The sequence below is a fragment of the Pan troglodytes genome, chromosome 2 (genome assembly GCF_028858775.2).
Source record: "Pan troglodytes isolate AG18354 chromosome 2, NHGRI_mPanTro3-v2.0_pri, whole genome shotgun sequence".
Lineage (NCBI taxonomy): Eukaryota > Metazoa > Chordata > Mammalia > Primates > Hominidae > Pan > Pan troglodytes.
Genome location: NC_086015.1, coordinates 104,572,742 through 104,592,664, shown reverse-complemented (window position 1 = coordinate 104,592,664; position 19,923 = coordinate 104,572,742). Strand labels below are relative to the sequence as shown.

At 37.1% G+C, this 19,923-nt stretch overlaps 1 protein-coding gene across 4 annotated transcripts in view; it reads left to right on the top strand.

The window, feature by feature from the left end:
* IMPG2 (interphotoreceptor matrix proteoglycan 2) overlaps positions 1-19,923 on the top strand; it is a 96,845-nt gene that overhangs the window by 52,565 nt on the left and 24,357 nt on the right. For all 4 annotated transcript variants that reach the window (XM_063806058.1, XM_016941572.4, XM_054682105.2 and 1 more), the window contains exons 10-11: positions 9,905-10,149; positions 13,099-13,184. In XM_063806058.1, the coding sequence (XP_063662128.1) occupies positions 9,905-10,149; positions 13,099-13,184 (331 nt within the window). The remainder of the gene's footprint in view (positions 1-9,904; positions 10,150-13,098; positions 13,185-19,923) is intronic.

The following is a 19,923-nucleotide window of genomic DNA, read 5'->3' as shown; positions in this document are numbered from 1 at the left end:
TTTCTATTAAGAGTCAGGTAGCCAATAATTTAAACTTTGTAGGCCATATAGTCTCTGTTGCAACTACTCAATTCTGCCACTATCAGGTAAAAGTAGACATAGACAATATATTGTAAACTAATGAGCTTTGCTGTGTTTCACTTTATGGACATTGAATTTTATATAATTTTCACATGTCACAAAATATTGTTCTTTTTTTGATTTTTTTCAACTATTAAAAAATGTAAAATTCAGTAACTCTTGGGTAGTAGGCTGGATTTAGCTCACAGGCTGTTTAATTTTATGTTCCTGGCTTATTTCACTTAATAAAATGTCCTCCAGTCCATGTGTGTTGCTGTGAATCACAGGATTTCCTTCTTTTTATGGCTGAATAGTATTCCATTGTGTATGTGTAACTGAATGGAGGCTTGGCTGCTCACTGCTTGCAAAGCCAGTAACAAGGACAATGTGCAGTGAAAGGAAAGTGACTTTATTTCCAAAGCTAGCAGTGGGGGAAGTGGCCAGCTTAACCTCCAGAAATGATTCAAACTTCAGGCTGGGAAGAGGGGATTAAAAAAGGAAACTTGGAATGGGAGGCATGCAGGAGGGGTGCTGGGTACAAGGTCTGCATGTCTTGTTCCAGTGGCTATCTCAAGCCATGGTCCACAGGAGCACAGCTGGCATCATCTCAACAATGGCTGGGTTGTTGACTAACTGTCTTGAGATAATCTCTGGAATGTTGCAGCTGGGTCTCCATGCTTGGTCTGTCTCAAGATTAGCCCCTGGAACTTCTAAGTAAGCATATAATTAGATATAAGCATGCAGTTTAATAAATGTGCATGGGGTAAAGGAGTACATGGTGGGAGATGGTAGGAGGGAGGTAAGTTTCAAAGTATGTTTCAGGGCTATATTTTAAAACTAAGGGGGAAAAGGCTCCTACAGTTTGTTTCAAGGTTACAACTTGAGACTGGGAAGAAAGGAGAAAAGAAAAGATGTTTTAAAATGCATTTGGAAGTTAAACTACTTGGTTGCATATGTATACCACATTTTCTTAATTCATTCATCTGTGTTGGACACCCAGGTTGACCCCATATCTTGGCTGTTGTGAGTAGTGCTGAAATAAATAAACATGGGTGTGTGGATATCTCTTTGATATACTAATTTCCTTTCCTTTGGATAAATGCCCAGTAGTGGGATTGCTGGATCATATGGTAGTTCCATTTGTTGTTCTCTGAGGAACCTCCATATTGTTTTCCATATTGGCTATACAAGTTTACATTCCCACCAGAAGTATTTAAGAGTCCCCTTTTCTCTGGATCCTCACTAGCATTTGCTATTTTTTGTCTTTTTGATAATAGCTATCCTAACTGGCATGAGATGATACTTCATTTTGGTTTTGATTTGCATATCCCTGTTGATGAAAATGTTGAGCATTTTAAAATATATTTTTTGGCCATTTTTATGTTTTCTTTTGAGAAATGTCTATTCATATCATTTGCACATTTTTAAATTGGATTGTTTGTTGTTTTGCTGTGGAGATATTTGAGTTTCTTCTATATTCTGGATATTGATCCCATGTCAGATAAATAGTTTGCAAATATTTTCTCTCGTACTGCGGGTTACCTTTTCACTCTGTTGATTGTTTCCTTTGCTGTGCAGAAGCTTTTTAGTTTAATATAATTCCATTTGTTTATTTTTGCTTTTGTTGCCCATGCCTCTGAGGTCTTATTCATAAAATCTTTTTCAAGACCAATGTCCTGAAGTGTTTCCCCAATGTTTTCTTCTAGTATTTAATAGTTTTTCAAGTCTGACATTTAGGTCTTTGATCTATTTTGAGTGGATTTTTTGTATAGAGTGAGAGCTGAGGAGTCTAGTTTCATTCTTCTGCATATGGATATCCAGTTTTCCCAGCACCATTCATTGAAGAGAGTGTCCTTCCTGCAGTATATGTTCTTGATATTTTTGCCAAAAATTAATTGGTTGTAGATATGAATTGATTTCTGGATTCTCTTTCTGTTCCACTGATCTGTGTGCCTGTTTTTATTGCTAGTACCAGGCTGTTTTGATGACTACAGCTTTGTACTATATTTGAAGTCTAGTAGTATGATACATATCATCAGCTTTGTTATTTTTTCTTAGGATTGCTTTGGCTATCTGGGGTCTTTTGTGGTTCCATACAAATTTTAAGACTTTTTTTCTATTTCAGTGAAGAATGTCATTGGTATTTTGATAAGGATTGCTTCAAATCTGTAGATTGCTTTGGGTAGTATGGTCATTGTAACAATTTTAATTCTTCTGATCCAGGAGAATGGGATGTTTTTCCATTTTTTTGTATCCCTTTCAATTTCTTTCATCAGTGTTTTGTAGTTTTTCTTGCAGAGGTCTTTCACCTGCTTGGTTAAATTTATTTTTACGTATTTTATTTTTCTTGTAGCTATTGTAAATGGGATTGCCTTTTTTTTTTCAGCTAGATTGTTACTTGTGTATAGGAATGCCACTGGATTTTTGTAAGTTGATTTTGTATCCTGCAACCTTACTAAATTCATTCATCAAATCTAGGATTTTTTTTAATGGAGTCTTTGGGTTTTTCTCCATGTAAGATCACATGATCGGCAAACAGGGATAATTTGACTTCTTCTTTTCCAATTTGTATGCCTTTTATTTATTTCTTTTGCTTGATTGCTCTGGCTAGGACTTCTGGTACTATGCTGAACAGGAGTGGTAAAAGTGGGCATTCTTGCCTTGTTCCAGTTCTTGGAGGAAATGCTTCCAACTTTTCCCCATGCAGTATGATGTTAGTTGTGGCATTTTCATATGTGGACTTTATTGTATTGAGGTGCTTTTCCTCTACCTAATTTTTTGAGGGTTTTAATCATGAAGGCATGTTGAATTTTATTAAGTAGTTTTTCTGCATCATTATGATGATCATATGGTTTTTATACTTCATTCTGCTGATGTGATGTATCATCCTTATTGATTTGCATATGTTGAACAATCTTTGCATTCCTGGGATAAATCCTACTTGGTCATGGTGTATTATCTTTTTGAGGGGCTATTGGATTTGATTTGCTAATATTTTGTTGAGGATTTTTACATCTGTGTTCATCAGGGATTTTGCCCTGTAGTTTTCAATTTTTGTCAGGTACGTGTCTTGTTTTGGAATAATTAAATTTTTCTGCTTTAATTTTTTGGAATAATTTCAGAAGAATTGGTATTCATTCTTCTTTAAAGGTTCTGTAGAATTCAGTGGTGAAGCAATCCAGTCCTGGACTTTTCTTTTTCAGTAGACTTTTTGTTACTGATTTAATCTTGTTACTTGTTGTTGGTTTGCTCAGTTTCTTTTTGGTTCAATTTTGGTAGGTTAAATGTGTTCAGGAATTTATTTCCACTAGGTTTTCAAATTTATTGGCATATGGTTATTCATAGCAGTCTCTAATTATCCTTTCCATTTCTGTGGTATTTGATGTGATGTCTCCTTTTTCATTTCTGATTTTATTTATTTGGGTCCTCTCCTTTTTTTTTTTTTTGAATCTGTAGATTGCTTTGAGTAATGGTAGAATGCTATAGACCATTAGTCTAACGAATGGTTTGTTGATTTTTATCTTTTCAAAAAATCAACTGTTTGTTTTGTTAATCTTTTGTATATTTATTTTGGTCTCCATGTCTTTTATTTCTGCCCTGATCTTTATTATTTCTTTCCTGCTGCTAATTTTTTGGTTTGGTTTGTTTTTGCCTTTCTAGTTCTTTGAGATGCATTGTTAAGTTGTTTATTCGAAATCTTTTTAGTTGTTTGATGTAGACATTTATTGCTATAAACTTGTCTCTTACTACAGCTTTTGCTGTGTCCCACAGGTTTTGGTATGTTGTGTTTCTATTTTCATTTGTTACAAGGAATATTTTGTTTTTATTTTAAATTTCTTCACCCATTGATCATTTAGGAGCATATTGTTTAACTTTCCTTTATTTGTATAGTTTTAAATTTGTCTCTTGTTTTGATTTCTAGTATAATTCCATTGTGGTCAGATAAGATACTTGATATAATTTTGATAAAAAAATTTTTTGAGACTTGTTCTGTGTCCTAACATATGGTCAGTCATGGAAAATATTCCATGTGCTGATGAAAACAGTGTGTATTCTGCAGCTGTGCATCTGTTCAGTGAAATGTTCTGTAAATGTCTGTGAGGGCCACTTAGTCTGTGGTGCAGTTTAAATCTGGTGTTCCTTTGTTGATTTTTCGTTCTAGATGATTTGTTCTAGGGAGATAATGGGGTGTTGAAGTCCTCAACTGTTATTTTATTGGGGTCTATCTCTCCATTTATATCTAATAATAGTTGCTTTATATGTCTTGGTGCTCCATTTTGGGTGCAGGTATATTTATAATTGTTATATTTTCTTGCTGAATGGATTCCTTTATTATTATACAATGTCCTTCTTTGTCTCTTTTTTCAACTTTGGACTTGAAGTCTGTTTTGTCTGAGCATGGTTACTCCCACTTGCTTTTGGTTTCTGTTTGTGTGGGATATATGTTTCTATCCCTTCACTCTAGATCTTTATGTGTCTTTATAGGTCATGTAAGTTTCTTGTAGGCAGCATATAGTTTGTCTTTTTTTTTGTTATCCTTTCAGCCAGTCTATATATTTTAAATGGATAATTTAACCTATTTAACTTCAAGGTTATAATTCACAGTAGAGAACTTATGTCATTTTTTTGTTTGTTTTCTAGTTGTTTTGTATATTCTTTGTTCCTTATTTCTTCTCTCATTGTTTATTTTTGTGGTTGCTTTGATCCTTTCTTGTAGTGTGGGGATGAGTACCAGGTGTCTCTAGTCAGCCATATTAGTGATGTCACCCAGAATTGCTAACCTAGGTATAGTTTTCAAAATTATTCAGCATTGTCAGGAATTAACCAGCTGATAAAATTTATTTGTAACTTTTGAGTGTACTTATATTCTGAGCTGTGTATAAATGAATGTATAGCACAGAAATAGTCTATGAGATATATAACATACCGTTTCTCTCTCTCTCTATAAGCATTTATATGCACATGAAGCTTTTTTATTTGCTCTGTACCTCTTCTAAAATGTACTCATTATTTTAATTTAGTAGTATGCATTTGAAGTGAATCAACAACATATCCATCTGGTATACCCAATTTATATATTTAGCTTCAGGCTTTTTCAGTATGTATCTTCTTCCTAAAAGAAGCTATAAAAGAAGAGATGTCTGAGTTTCTCCAAAATATCCTTATTTTGGTTGATCTTGATGAAATGTGATAGCACTATTTTTAATTTTTAAAATATATATGCATCAAACGACCAATCAGGGCATCTGAGGGGAGAGAATAAGAAAGGGTAAACTTCACCTCTACATGATTGATGTCTTTGGAAATATGTACTCATTATGTTAATTTAGTAGTACATATTTGAAGTGAATCAACAATATATCCATCTGGTATACCCAATTTATATATTTAGCTTAGGCTTTTTCAGTATGTATCTTCTTCCTAGAAGAAGCTATAAAAGAAGAGATGTCTGAGTTTCTCCAAAATATCCTTATTTTGGTTGATCTTGATGAAATGTGATAGCACTATTTTTAATTTTTAAAAAATATATGCATCAAACAGTCAATCAGGGCATCTGAGGAGAAAGAATAAGAAAGGATAAACTTCACTTCCACATGATTAATGTCCTTGGAAATAGCTGTCAGACACAGAAACTCTCCTCTGTATAGCAGCTGCATGAGTCCAGTTCAAAAGATGAAAGATGATGATCCAGTGGTGGTTAGTTAACTTGGAGTTGCTGAGTGTGGAGAGCCAGCACAGCTTTCTTCAATCACATACTATTTTATCTACCAATGTGTATTCTGCTTCTCATGTATTTCCTTGGCCTCTTGGTTTTCTTTTATTCTGTACCTCATCCTGAGATATATTTGTACCCCATTACTATGCCAGAACTCTGTCTGTTCTGAGTCACAGTGATGTTCTTGGCCCTCAAAATAGATGGTTTTCTGGTATCTCAAGCACTTATTTGAGTTCCCTTTCCAGAATAAAAACATGGTAACAAATTATAACATCTCTCTGAGGCATTTTATCTTCTTTAATGAACTTTCTGTACTAGACAAGGTAGATTATAATAGAAGTATTATATTTAGATGTCCAGTGGAAACATTGAGAGGCAAATATTTTGCCAATAAAGAGTAACACCAGTAATCTATTCCAGACTGCCTGATTTGCATAGCTTTCTTGATCCAGGAACATTTCTCTTGATCTTTTCCCTATTACATTAAAAGTCATGCAAGGCATATGGTAGGCTCCCAGTAAATGTTTGACTCTCCTTGTCTGATTTTCTGCATAGCCTAAGAACCAACTGAAGTGCTAACTGACATAGCCTTTCCTCCTCCTCCTTTTTCTTTTTTTCTTAAAGTTTTTTATCTTAGAGTCATGTTTACACTAGAAGTAAGTTTAATATGTTGTGCAAAAATCTGAAAAAGAAACTCACCTTTCTGGAGAGGTAGATATGGTTCATCACGCTAAGACTTGGAAGAGCATGCACATCCTCACAGAGCTGGGCTATGGCCAGGAAACAATGTCTCTAAAATGATTAACCAGAAGATACAAATATATGAAGCTAATACGAATGTTCTTTAGGGTTAAAAATTGCTCTGTTATATTTAGAGTCTGAAGATGCTTCAGATTAAGTCAGGCATATCATGTACTGTTGTTTAAGTGGCATAAATTCAATTGTCTTATCTGCCTTCATTAGGGAACAAAATTGACCATTTGTTTCTTCATTATTTTCACAAGTACGTATTGAACTGCTATGAGCCAGGCATTGTGCTAGATGCTGGGGACATAGAGCCAAAAAGTAATTGTGCCTGTATAGTTGGTGAGGAGATAGAACATGAGCACCAACCACGTCTTCATGTTAAAAAGAAATTTCCCTGGGAGATGACAGCTAAGCTGAAGTAAAATAGAAATAGCCAGGTGAAGAAGGTATCTGTATGTGTGTGTACATGTGTATGTGGAAGATATAAGGGTTGGGAGGTAATAACAGGAATTGGAGAGAGAAGGAAATGTATGTGCAAAGATCCAGAACCAGAGCAGGTGCCTATGGTCTGCCAGTCTATCAGAATGACTGAAGGCTGATAAAGAGCAAGGGGGAATATGGTGTGGTGAGTTCTGATTGGTAGGTGACCCTCTCATTGTTTTATTCTATCTTGGAACCATCATTTGATATTTTAGCATATTTTACTGAATTGATTTCTTTGTAAATAATATTGGGAATTACCTATGAATCAACATACTCAGATGTGCAAAATTGAAATACTTTAATTGCTTAGAGGATTGAGGAAAGTTCTAGAGACAAGCAGATGTTCTTACCACTTAGAGCATTAGGGTGTCAAAGTGCTCAGTTACTACTTTTAAGAGCCCTGAACCACTGCATTAGAAGAGGTATCCTATTATATCTGGGAGGAAAACAGTATTGAAGTCACTCAGAGTAAGACAGGAACATCAAAGAGGCCTGGATGCTTCCTTATATGGCAGGTGAGAGTGTCACGTTTATGGCTTTCCCTGCAGTCCAGGGTGTGTGATCTGTGCCATGTAGGCCAGGCCAGGTCCAGACCAGTGCTCCCAGGAAGAAGTCTCTTGAGACCATTCATGCTTACCAAACCATAAAAGACAATGAATTCTCTAGGATGCCCATTGATCTACTTAAAAATGAGAAATATATGTGCCAACAGACCAATCAATTATTATAGCATTGACTGGCTCATGCATTCTTTCCTCATAAGAAAATCTGTAGGGAGTTATAATCAAAAGTTTCTTTTACAAGCTTGAAATCAAAAAGAGGAAGTTGGATGATCTCAACAGCCAGTATCATCTAGCCATGATAGCTTATTGTAGCCATCTCCAATCTAGGGATCTATTTCACAAGGAACTCCCAATATACTGGTCGGAAGCTTTCCACTAACTAGTAACATAAATTAGCTGACTAATATCTTTTTTCCTAGACTCTATGATATCATCCTTATTATGTTGATAATTTCCTTTAGATATGTAAATACCTTGATTGTGCTGTGGTTTTCTTTCTGCCTTCAGACAAGTATATATTTCTGTTCATCTAGTAGGTACTGGGTACCTCTCTGTGCTAGGTACCAAGCTGAGCACTGGGGATAGAAACTCAAGGAGAGACTGAGACACCGTCACTGTGAACAAAATCTTTGTACAAAACAACGAATGTTAAAATAAAGAAATAGATAAGAATATATAAGTTCAGAGGAAGAAGCACATTATTTTAAATTTTATTCAATTTTTCATTAATTTATTTTTATGCTTTGTTTTGAGAATAGTTTGCTGCTGTGGAATGTCTGAAAGTGGTGAATTACTTTTACTGCACGTCTGTCTTGAGTGGTTTGTCTCTTGGAAGGTAGTATTCTCCTTTCCTCTGGAGGGATCTTGGTGTGACTTGCTGGGTTCTTACTGCCTATGATGGATGTGCTGCAGAGACTGGCTGGAAGCCAGAGTGATAACTGGTATTGAGCTGCCCTCATAATTACTTTTTTGGGTAATAGTTTAATTGAAGCTACTGAGAGGGTAACATACTAGTTCAGAATGTAGGGGCTGGGGTTGGACAGATCTGTGTTGAAATTATGACTCTGCCACATATTACATCTTAAGAAATCTAAAGGAAGTCTTTTAACTGCTCTAAGGGCTTGTTTCCTCAACAATATTCTGAAGCTAAAATATCTTTCATCAGGTTATTATGAAAATTAAATGAGATAAAGCATGTAAAATACCTGTCACATTATCAGCACTTACAAACTGTTAGCTTTTAGTTAGAGAAATCTGAGTTGGAGTCTAGAGGAGTATTTTTATTTGGTTTAAAATTTTATATTCTGATGTTATTTCTCCAAAAGACTAGTTAAGAAAATGTCAACACATCAACTCATACTTATTTATTTTCTGTCTTTCTGTCCTGTGTTCCAAGAAGTCTCCTCTTTTTTGCTTGTGGAAAGGTTGATGGAGAAAAAGCCTAATTCCCAGACAAGTGCTGTTTGTTAGTACTTGTTGAGGTTTTACGTAATTCATTAATGAGGGAGTTAGCTTTAAAAAGAGAGAGAGAGAGAGCTTGTTTCTAGAGTATCTGAAAAAGAGAAATTCATATAGTTAATTGGGAACAGATTACTAAGTTACATACAAAATTGGTTAATGCCCTGGAGGGTGGTAAAAATATAACTTTAGAGATATTTTTCCTACCAGGCCAAGAAAAAAATTACTTCATAATAGTTTTTTACAATTTAGTCTTAAACTTTATAGAACTGTAAATTGTCTAGGTTATCAAACAAAAGTATGTCTCCTGAAAGAACTGTCATATTAGAAAATACTCCAGCACTACATTTTACAGGAAAATAATCATCAATTTGCTTTAGTACCAAGTTTTTCATAATTTTCCTACCACAATAAATAACTATGTTTCAGTACATAATTCGTCTAACAACAATAATGAAGTGATGTGAGAGGATTTTGCATTGTGAGGAGGAATTAGAAAGACTGTTTTTAAAAATTAGGGGGAAAATGCTAATAGGAAAAGAAGGAAGTAGGCTCATAGTGAAGAGGGAGGACTTGCCTTTGAAAGAGGAAAGGAGAAGTGAGAACATAGGGGAAGAAGATGCTCAGATCATCCTGCAGGGTTGCCTCTGTGGCCTCCTTAGAATTCTTTTCCCTATTCTTAGAGCTATGACCCCTCATTCTCTGGGAAGGAGGAGAGGACGGCAAAAGGTTGTCCAGGGTTTTCAGAGAAAAGTGATAGAATCCATGCTCTTTGAGACTCCCCCTCTAGGTCCAATGTTTGTTCTTCATGGTTTCAATGCTCCTTTCTTTGTGCTTCCTTAGCTGAACCTAATCTGTTCTCTCTTTCCATCCATAGTGGCGTAGATGTTTACTATGCAGTTACCTTCAATGGTGAGGCCATCAGCAATACCACCTGGGACCTCATTAGCCTTCACTCCAACAAGGTGGAAAACCATGGCCTTGTGGAACTGGATGATAAACCCACTGTTGTTTATACAATCAGTAACTTCAGAGATTATATTGCTGAGACATTGCAGCAGAATTTTTTGCTGGGGAACTCTTCCTTGAATCCAGATCCTGATTCCCTGCAGCTTATCAATGGTGAGTTTGATATCCATCATGAAGTCCTTGTATAGTTTCTTTTCCAGTATGCTCTGGTGTAAACTAATTTCCTGAAATATATAAGGTTCTGACCATTCTCTAGACTTTATGAGACAGGAGCCAACCTGATATGAATGGAGTTTTAGCCATGCAGCTATTTTGGATAGATTAATCCGGGGCTTTCTGGAATATTTGTAGACAAAAGGCCACAGGGTGTGGAAAGTGGCAGTTAGAAGTAGTTTAGAGAAATAGGCGCAAAGCATAAGAAAAAGGAAAGTAGTACTTGGAAGTGTGCATTGAAACAGGCTATAATACTTCCCTGACAACCGAGACATGACCTCTCTGAGGTAAGTCAGCTAGTAAAGGCTTAAAAATCAGAGTGTAGAGAAAACGGAAGAGCTCAAGAAAGGTAATGGGAGATCTAGGTCAAAGAAGTGATAATGGTTGCCATGCAGAATCTCAGATAATTCAATACTGACTTTAAATTCAGATCGCTGTGGAGATCCTGTTATGATCCATAATGAACAGGTGGATATGACAGATCATGAAGAAGAGGGTGTTTAACCTGGATTTGGAGGCTACAGGGTGCCCAGTCAACCTGGGACTTAAAACTTGCTAAGATTCTGGCTACCAGTATGCAGCATCTTAACTCATCAGGGCCACGGTATCCTGCTAACTCACTTGCTACTTTGCATTTGCTTCTATTCTCCATGATTTCTTTACTCATCGGTAACTTAGCTTTGAAATGTTCAGTGGAATATACGTCATGGAAGTGACAGCATGGGAGAAGTACCAGCTGCTGAGGAGGAAAATCTACATGTGAGGCAATGCTAATGATGCATTTTTACAGCCTCTCTAGCTCCCACACTTTTTAAAGAGGAAAGAGCCTCTGTCCTGTCCTTCCAGGCAGCTACTACCTAGCTCTGTGTGTGTGTGTGTAACAAATAAATAAACAAAAATAGAGAAGCCAGAGAGGCTTGTTGGATTTACATAGGAAGATCAGAAAATTAATAATGAAAGAGAATAGTAGATTTAAAAGGCAAGGTAGGGAAGAACATAGGAATCAAGATTTTTTTGAGTTGGGGCTTGGAAGGAGAATTTTTAAAGAGAGACAAAGAAAAGTCTTGTCTTTCCAGGCAGTTATATGTGTATGTGTGTGTGTGCACATATGTGCATGTGTGTGTGCATTTGTGTGTATGTGTGTGTGTGAGAGAGACAGAGAAAGTGAGAAAGAGAAAGGGAGAGAAAAAAACTTTTAAAAAGATTTTAGTGTGTGTGATTTAATCTCATTTCCCAAATAAGATATTGTTTTTTGTTTGTTTTCTTTCTTTCTTTCTTTCTTTTTTTCTTTCTTTCTTTCTTTCTTTCTTTCTTTCTTTGAGGCCAGACTAAAACTTTACATTGCTTTCAACTATTTTGGCTGCTGGACTAACGTTTTTTTAATGTGACACTCTGCTGAGACAGGGTCACAAAGTGGTCTGGGCTTTATATGAATTACATAGGACTTTAAGATGGAGAAATGCTCTCTTCAGTGGATGAGAGTGTTATAGAACCATTCATTCTTAAACATTAGGGAGGCTTTATATTTTGGAGCGTTATCCTGGGCTCACTTCCTCATATACTTCTTTGTCACTGTTGAATCTCTGTTGGAATACTAAGGCTAGATAAAATAGTGAACAGATAAGAAGCTTGTTATAATCTGAAACTGCTGAAGTCCCTCTGGCAATGCTAATAGAGATTAGCCGGGGCTAACCATGGAGATGGCATATGGGCAGAAGATTCTAGGAATCAGGATATTGGGATCAGACAGAGAAAAGATATAGTTAGGAGATCATGACCTAAGGGAGTTAAGAACCTACATTGAGCAGAAGGTGCAAACACCAAGGTCAGTAACTGGAGTGGTAGGAGAATGGCATGAAGATTAAGGTCTACAATAAACAAAGAGGTTGCTTAGGAAACTATATCCACAAACAGTATTGCAAGATCTTCCTTTTATGTGGAGCCTGTTGGTGGAGCTACTTTCATAAAGGTGTCCTAAAAAGAGGTAAACAACTTTCTTAGAATTTGTAAGCAAGTTCAACAAAAGCTTTACAATATCTAGTACCAACTAATTCAAGTGCCTTGGGCTTTCATTAGACATATATTTCAATTACTCAGAATTTTGTCCCTAAAATTTATTTCTATTGTCAGGCCAACTTCAGAGTTCTGAATGGCGGCAGCTTTCTACGTAACTTGATCATTATCTCAAAACATATGATCCTCCTTGTATTAGTCCATTCTCACACTGCTATAAATAACCTGAGGCTTGGTAATTTATGAAGAAAAGAGGTTTAATTGACTTACAGTTCCACAGGCTGTACAGGAAGCATGGCTGGAAGGCCTCAGGAAACTTAAAATCATGGCAGAAGGTGAAGAGGTGAAGGGGAAGCAAGCACGTCTTACCATGGTGGAGCAGGAGGGAGGTAGGGGAAGAGACTGAGAGAGAGAGAGAGTCAGAGAGAAAGAGACAGACAAAGAGAGAGAGAGAGAGAGAGAGGGAGAAAGTGCCACACACTTTTAAACAACTAGATCTCTGAGGACTCACTTACTATCATGAGAACAGCAAGGAGGAAATCTGCCCCCATGATCCAATCACCTCCCACCAGGCCCCACTTTCAACACTTGGGATCGCAATTCAACATGAGATTTGGGTGGAGACATAGAGCCAAACCACATCACTCCTTGATCTTGTGGAGCTTATTTTTCATAGAAGATATAATTCAGGCAGATTGTGCTAATATAAATAAAATATCTGAATAAAGTAACAAACATTTTCTAAGTAAGTGTGTCCCATATTTTCTGCCAAAATCTAAACAATGAAGAGAAAGAACTTGACTTTCAGTTGTCCCTGCACCTCACATACAATAGGGCCTCATCTAAAAATGTTCTTTAATATTGTTCTTTCCTCAGTGAGAGGAGTTTTGCGTCACCAAACTGAAGATCTAGTTTGGAACACCCAAAGTTCAAGTCTTCAGGCAACGCTGTCATCTATTCTGGTATGTTTTTATGTTTTATGCTAGAACCAGGCCCTCAAGCTTCTCTTCTTTCTTCCTGCACCTGCTTACTTTGGCATTATAAATTTCCCAAGCTGTTCTCATTTCAATTATTCTCTTGCATCATCCCTAGACCATTACTCATAGCTGTCAGCTCATGGGTACCAAGTGTTGGTTCAGAAAATTTAAGCCTTCTGCAGTGATTAAATAAAGTCTGCATTGCCAAACTCCACACAGGGTAGAAACCTTATTTATGGTTCCTACTTGTTCAGCGATAATTAGGCTATTAAGTGCCCACTGAGTTGTTCTCTGAGAGTTACCCAGAAATAGATTTTATAGCCAACATGATAAATTGATGTACTAGGTATAGAGCGTAGATTTTTTGTTTCAAGGATTATAGTGAAAAAATGATTAAACTCCAAAACACATAGAACAGTGTGTGTATGGAAGGGAGAGAAAGAAGAATATCCACTAGCTGACAGATGACAGGGATTCTAAATCAGGCCTCCTTGTAACCTGGACTGAAAACATTCCCGCTTGCATAGAAACAGCATGGGATGAACTTTCCTTTTTGTTCTTACCACCCAGCTGCATCAGGAATTCCTCTTCCCCCTCTAAACCTCCACTTGCCACTTCACTTGTAGGGAGTTATATAGTAGAAAAGAAACAGCATAGTTTAAACAACAATGATAACATCTACAACTAAAAACCACTACAGAATTACTTGTCTACAATGAATACAGGAATCTTTTGTTATCATATACAAACAGTAGGGGGACTCCCTTGTCATCTACATTCCTTGCTTTTCTTCCCTCTTAAAATTTATTTTCTGTCTCATATCAGCTATTTGAGTTACTTGTTTCTTGACTTTAATGGAGCGATGGAAATTCAGAAAGCCTGCCTTTAATTCATGTTACCATTAATCTCTGCAGCCATTTCTTCTACTAGGTTATAGAGCAACTCAATATTACAATGTAGAATTACTAAAAACAATCTTTTCACTGAGTTACATATTAGACAAAATAGGTTAGAAGAGATTTACAGAGAGTACATTCATTTGGTGTGTATTTATTCATTCACTTATTCGTTCATTCAAATATGTTTGTTTTGTGCTTTCCATGTGCCAAGTGCTTGTGAAACTAAGACAAGTAAGGTGTGGCTCTGCCTACACAAATTTCTAGTCTGGTGGTAGTAGACAGATTTCTAAACAAGGTGATGCAGATATTGTCCAAGAGGTCCATCCAGGGTCCAGTGGCAGGGAGTGATGACAGCGCCACTACTCTCCGCTTTTAATCACATTCTGTAACCACAGAAGGAGCTTTGTGATGATATTTTAGAATCATATTGTAAAGATGAGAATTTCTATATAAGCCATAGGCTGCAAACTGGAGAGTAGCTGGATCCAACTATAGACACGCAGCTTGGGACCAAATTTTAAAAAATAAGTCAATATTTTAAAACTAGGAGATTTTTACATAAAAATGTAGATTTCTGGCTTCTTTTGAACACCAGGAAGATCTGCTACTCTGAAGTTCACATTCCCTTGTGGCAGAAAGTGGCTGGAGCTTGGCTGTGGCTGCCGCTTAATGATGGCAAGCACCAATAGGGCTCACTTGTTCATTTACGTTGCAGTGCTTTCATTTGCATTGATGCCAACTCCTTTCTTTTTTGAATAGTGATTACTGTAGGGCATTCATTAACAATTTAAGGAGACATCAGAACATTAATGGGAGATGATAAGACATGAAAACAAGGAATGATTAATTAGAAATGTCTAGTTATTACTTTCTTTTTAATTTATTCCTTCCCTCCCTTTCTTCATACCCTTGCCAATTGTTAGCAAGATTTTACTCTACCATAGAAGTGAGGTGGGTTTTTTCCCCCCAGATCTTATTTTTAAAAATTATTTTATATACAGAGCTGCCATAATTGTATTACTAGTCATTTTATTGTTTTTATTATTAGTAATAAAGGCTTTATTCAAAGAGTTAAAAAAAAGTTATTTTAGAGCTAGGAATGTTGGGAAATTGAATTTGACACTTTTCTGGCACCCTGACTTGGAAAATCACTTGTACAGTGTGCTTTCTTTAGGACTAACAAACTTTTCAATTGGCGGTAGCAGAAATGAAACTGGCCAATATAATAAAGTTGTCAATATACTACATTGAACTAAAAGAATGCACAAGTTAAATTTGTTACTATGGGAACATCTATGGATAGAAAAATTAATGAAGGGCTATTCCTGGCATGTATGTGTTAACCTTTCAAAATGTATAAGAAAGCTTCATTGCCATGCCATTTTTTAGGGAATATTTATCCTGGAAGGGATGGTCTTTCTTCTTTATTTGAAAAGTCAAGTTGTTTACTTTCACATTTTATGTCGCCTGTTAGTGACTTGACTTTTTAAAAGATTTTATGTATTGTTTTACTGTTAATTTTTATGAAGTGAAAAGGCATTTTGTTTACAGATATACTGAAATGGTATATTACTGCTTGAGGATTTCTTTTTCATTGAGGATTCAGCTGCTTTCCTAATGTGTGCCAGGTTATGTGCTCTGTCTGATAAAACTCAATTTCTTAAGCATGGCTTGAAGGGCTTAAGCTATCTCACATGAATTTTTTTTAAGGTACATTTGGAATTTGCAAGAATATATGAGTAGCTTTAACACATCTCTGGAAGTAGTTTTAGATAATTAAAAGGAAAAAAGTTAATTCCCTCTTATGGTATGATCATCATCATTGTAACTACTTTATTGAAGAACAGAACTTGGTATTGAGCAAATGGCCTTCTTTCCCCTGACTACATATATAGTTTTCAATCCTAGAAAAATAAAGGGGAAGGCTAGAAACTTTTTTCTATGTAAACAGGCTCCATATTCCACAGAGCAGGCATTTGAATATTAGGAGATGGCCTCCCACACTCCCTATCTGTGTTGACCTGGGTCTTATAAACCTGTGGAATATGCTAACCCAAATGGGAGCATGGACTGCCAAGTCTGTTTGCTCTAGTTTCTCCTCTGAAAATCCTTTTATCACTTGGGAATATATACTTGTAGAGACCTCTGGATGAATAGCTGTTAGTGGGAAAAGCACTGGCACTGAGAAATCTAGAGACTTGGCTGCTTCCAGTCTGTTTTTTTCTCTTTTTTTGTGTGTGTCCTTGAGCATTTCACTTCTATGATCCTCAGTTCTATATCTTTAACAGGCATGGTTGTACTACATGTGTTCTTAAGTCCTTCTAAGTGTAAAATGTGATAATTTTGTTATGTTCACATACATGTGCATGCTCAGCCCCTCTTCCCAACGTAAGATTTTTCCAAGCCAAAGGATGGCCTCATAAAGCACATGAGCAAGACAAGAGCTGATGTTTTTACTTAACTTTTTGCCTTTCACTTTCTGGACTTTAATTTGTTGTCTTCCATTTCTCTGGAAATGAACTCTTGCTCTATCTCCTCTCTTCTTGAGGACTCAGAATAACTTAGACCCTCTAGGCAGAAATATGAACCAGCTTTATGTCTATTTGGTGCTAAGTTATGTAGGAGCACTCTGCACACAGGTCAGCAATTGCAAGCCACCTCTACTGAATAGAGTTATGTAAGGTTAACGGTACTCCTGGTAATTCCATGGTGTTTTTTTGAGACAGTGTCTTGCTCTGTCACCTGGGCAGGAGTGCAGTGGTGTGATCATAGCTCACTGAAGCCTCAAACTCCTTGGGTTAAGTGATCCTCCTGCCTCAGCCTCCAGAGTACTATAGGAATGCACTATTGGAGTGTACCAAGGCACCCAGCTATTTTTTTTTATTTTATGTTTTTTGTAGAGACAGAGTCTTACTCTGTTTCCCAGACTTGCGTGCTCCTAAAGTTTACTAGAAAAGTGCGAGAAGTCATCTCTCCAATTAGATCTTTTTTTTTTTTTTTTTTTTTTGACATGAATCATGAAACATGTCATATTATCCTCAGGGTCACTTCTGTTAGGGGATTCCCCAGGAGGGAATTTTGTGTCCTCAGATCATTTGATGATGGCCTCTGGCTTCCTCTCTCTTTACAGATGTCTTGCTTTTTCTCTCATACATTTCATGTCAACAGATTCAGAAGATTTGGTTATTAGACTCCAGTCTAATTCCTAGATATATCTTGCTTCTATTTCTCTTTTTTTTAACCAAAGCTACATTGCCAAAAATGTTTGCTAACATTGCATCATATACTTTTTATCACTTTTCTTTTCCCTTTCCAGATTTTTATTTTCTGGCTAAATTTACATTTAGCCAGAATGATATCATTTTTGGTTCATGTTGTTGTTTTAAGTGATTCTCATTCCTTATTTGCTGGGCATTTATATTTCATTTTGGATTGTCTAATCACTTTTTGACAGAAATGACTTAAACTTTAATGGATTTTTAAATGCACTGTATTATAAAATGATGGCACATTTGCATAATATCACTCATCCAGGGTCTCAACAGTAACAGAATCATCTAGAAGAATCTACCAATGGAGATGTGGATAGGGTTAAAGGAGCAAAAAAAGAATGTTGAGGCATGCAGAGACTAACAACAGTGGGAAGCAATGCCACTACCATCCATTGGATTACAGAGGAAGGGGAGGAAATGCTGTTACTAGAGCCCACTGACAGCTGGAGCTGTAATTGTGGAGGGAGAAGCACAGCTATGCTAGACACAGAGTATTGAGGCTTGGTGGAAGCAGGGAAGAAATACCCTGACCTCTCCTTCCTCTTGTCGTTTGATCTGCTTATGTTTCCCATTGGCCAAACTCAAACAGAAAACAAATGCAAGGGAGCAGGGGTGGTGCAGATCACAGGGGTCAGCCTCCTAGGGCAGAGGGCAGGAAGAGAAGGATCTGAAGTAGTGGTGACAAATACAGAATAATCAGCATGGTGACCCACTTAAAATAGGAACCAGTGAAAACAACATGGACAAGGCAGGAAATGATGTTGTAATTGAGTTCCACAAAAGAAAATAAGATTGTTAGACAGAGTGCTTTTAGTTTTAAGATAGTAGATGAAACTGTGGGTAACACTCTATAGAGCCAATGACTTTCTGTTATTACCATCTTTCCTGTGCATTTGTCACTAGGGGAAGGGACAAAGCAGGACATGCCTGGTGGTTTCTTGCCTCATGGTCCCTCCTCTGTGATTGGGAGAGTGTGTAGTTCAAAGCCTTCTCACACAGATCTTTGACAGAGAGACAAGGGGCACTGTGAAGACAAAGCATAAAAGACTAATTAGGCCTTGTGTATTAATCTGTTTTCACGCTGCTGATAAAGATATACCTGAGACTGGGCAATTTACAAAAGAAAGAGGTTTAATGGACTTACAGTTCCATGTGGCTCAGGAGGCCTCACAATTATGGCACAAGGTGAAAGGCACATGTCACATGGTGTTAGACAAGAGATGAGCTCTTGTGCAGGGAAACTCCCCTTTATAAAACCATCATATCTCATGAGACTTATTCACTATCACGAGAACAGCATGGGAAAGACCTGCCCCCATGATTCAATCCCCTCCCACCAGGTCCCTCCCACAACACGTGGAAATTCAAGATGAGATTTGGGTGGGGACACAGTCAAACCATATCACCTTGTTTTGGGTTAGCTCTCTTCATGGGCCAGTATGTTCTGTTTTATTTCACGGCCATAGACTAAACTCTAGTTAGCCACCCTAAAATTGTGTGCTTTTGTTCAAAAAGCATGTTAGACTAGAGACTGTCAGTGCAAATTTAATATTGCTGATAGAAGTCTCCTGGAGGAGGGGGAGGAGGTTCGATTCAGCATTTCTTATTTGCGGTTTTCATTTTGTTCATAGCTATAGCATGAATTCAAGTCTTTTGACAGACTTATAAATATGGGAAATTTCTTAAAGGTTCCAGTTGATAAGAAATAAAATCATTCAGCAATTGAAGAAGTACATTAGAAACACAGGCTGGAATATTATGCCCAGAACATGATCCAACCATTTCCTCTACTAGGGAACTTTTACAAGTACCCATGTCTAGGTTCCCCTCCCAGGCCAATTAAGTTAACATTTCTGAGTGTCAGGCCTGGGAATTTGTGTTTTTCAAAAGCTTCCATGTGATTCAAATACCTACTTTTTTTTTTTATTTTGAGACGGAGTTTTGCTCTTGTTGCCCAGGCTGGAGTACAATGGCACAATCTTGGCTCACCGCAGCCTCCGCCGCCCAGGTTCAAGTGATTCTCCTACCTCAGCCTCCCAAGTAGTTGGGATTACAGGCATGTGCCACCACACCCAGCTAATTTTGTATTTTTAGCAGAGGCGGGGTTTCTCCATGTTGATCAGGCTGGCCTCGAACTCCCAACCTCAGGTTATCTGCCTGCATCAGCCTCCCAAAGTGCTGGGATTACAGGCGTGAGCCACCACTCCCGGCCTCAAATACCTTCTTAGGACTGGAAAGGATTGTTCTTTTCTCTTTTCCTTTTTCAGTTTTCATACACCCAGGAAATATTTTATGAGTTTTTTCCCTGTGGATTGTAGTTATCTATCTTTGTTATTCAGAATCCAGAATAGACTGAACTATATAAACTTCTGCCAAATACCATGGTCGTTTTACCTCTTAGCATTATTGTTAAACATTTTTTTTTTTTTAAGAGACAACGTCTTGCTCTATAGCCCAGGCTGGAGTGCAGTGGGTTGATCTTAGCTCATGGTAGTCTCGAACTTTCAGGATCAAGTGATCCTTCTCCCTCAGTCTCCCAAGTAGCTAGAACTC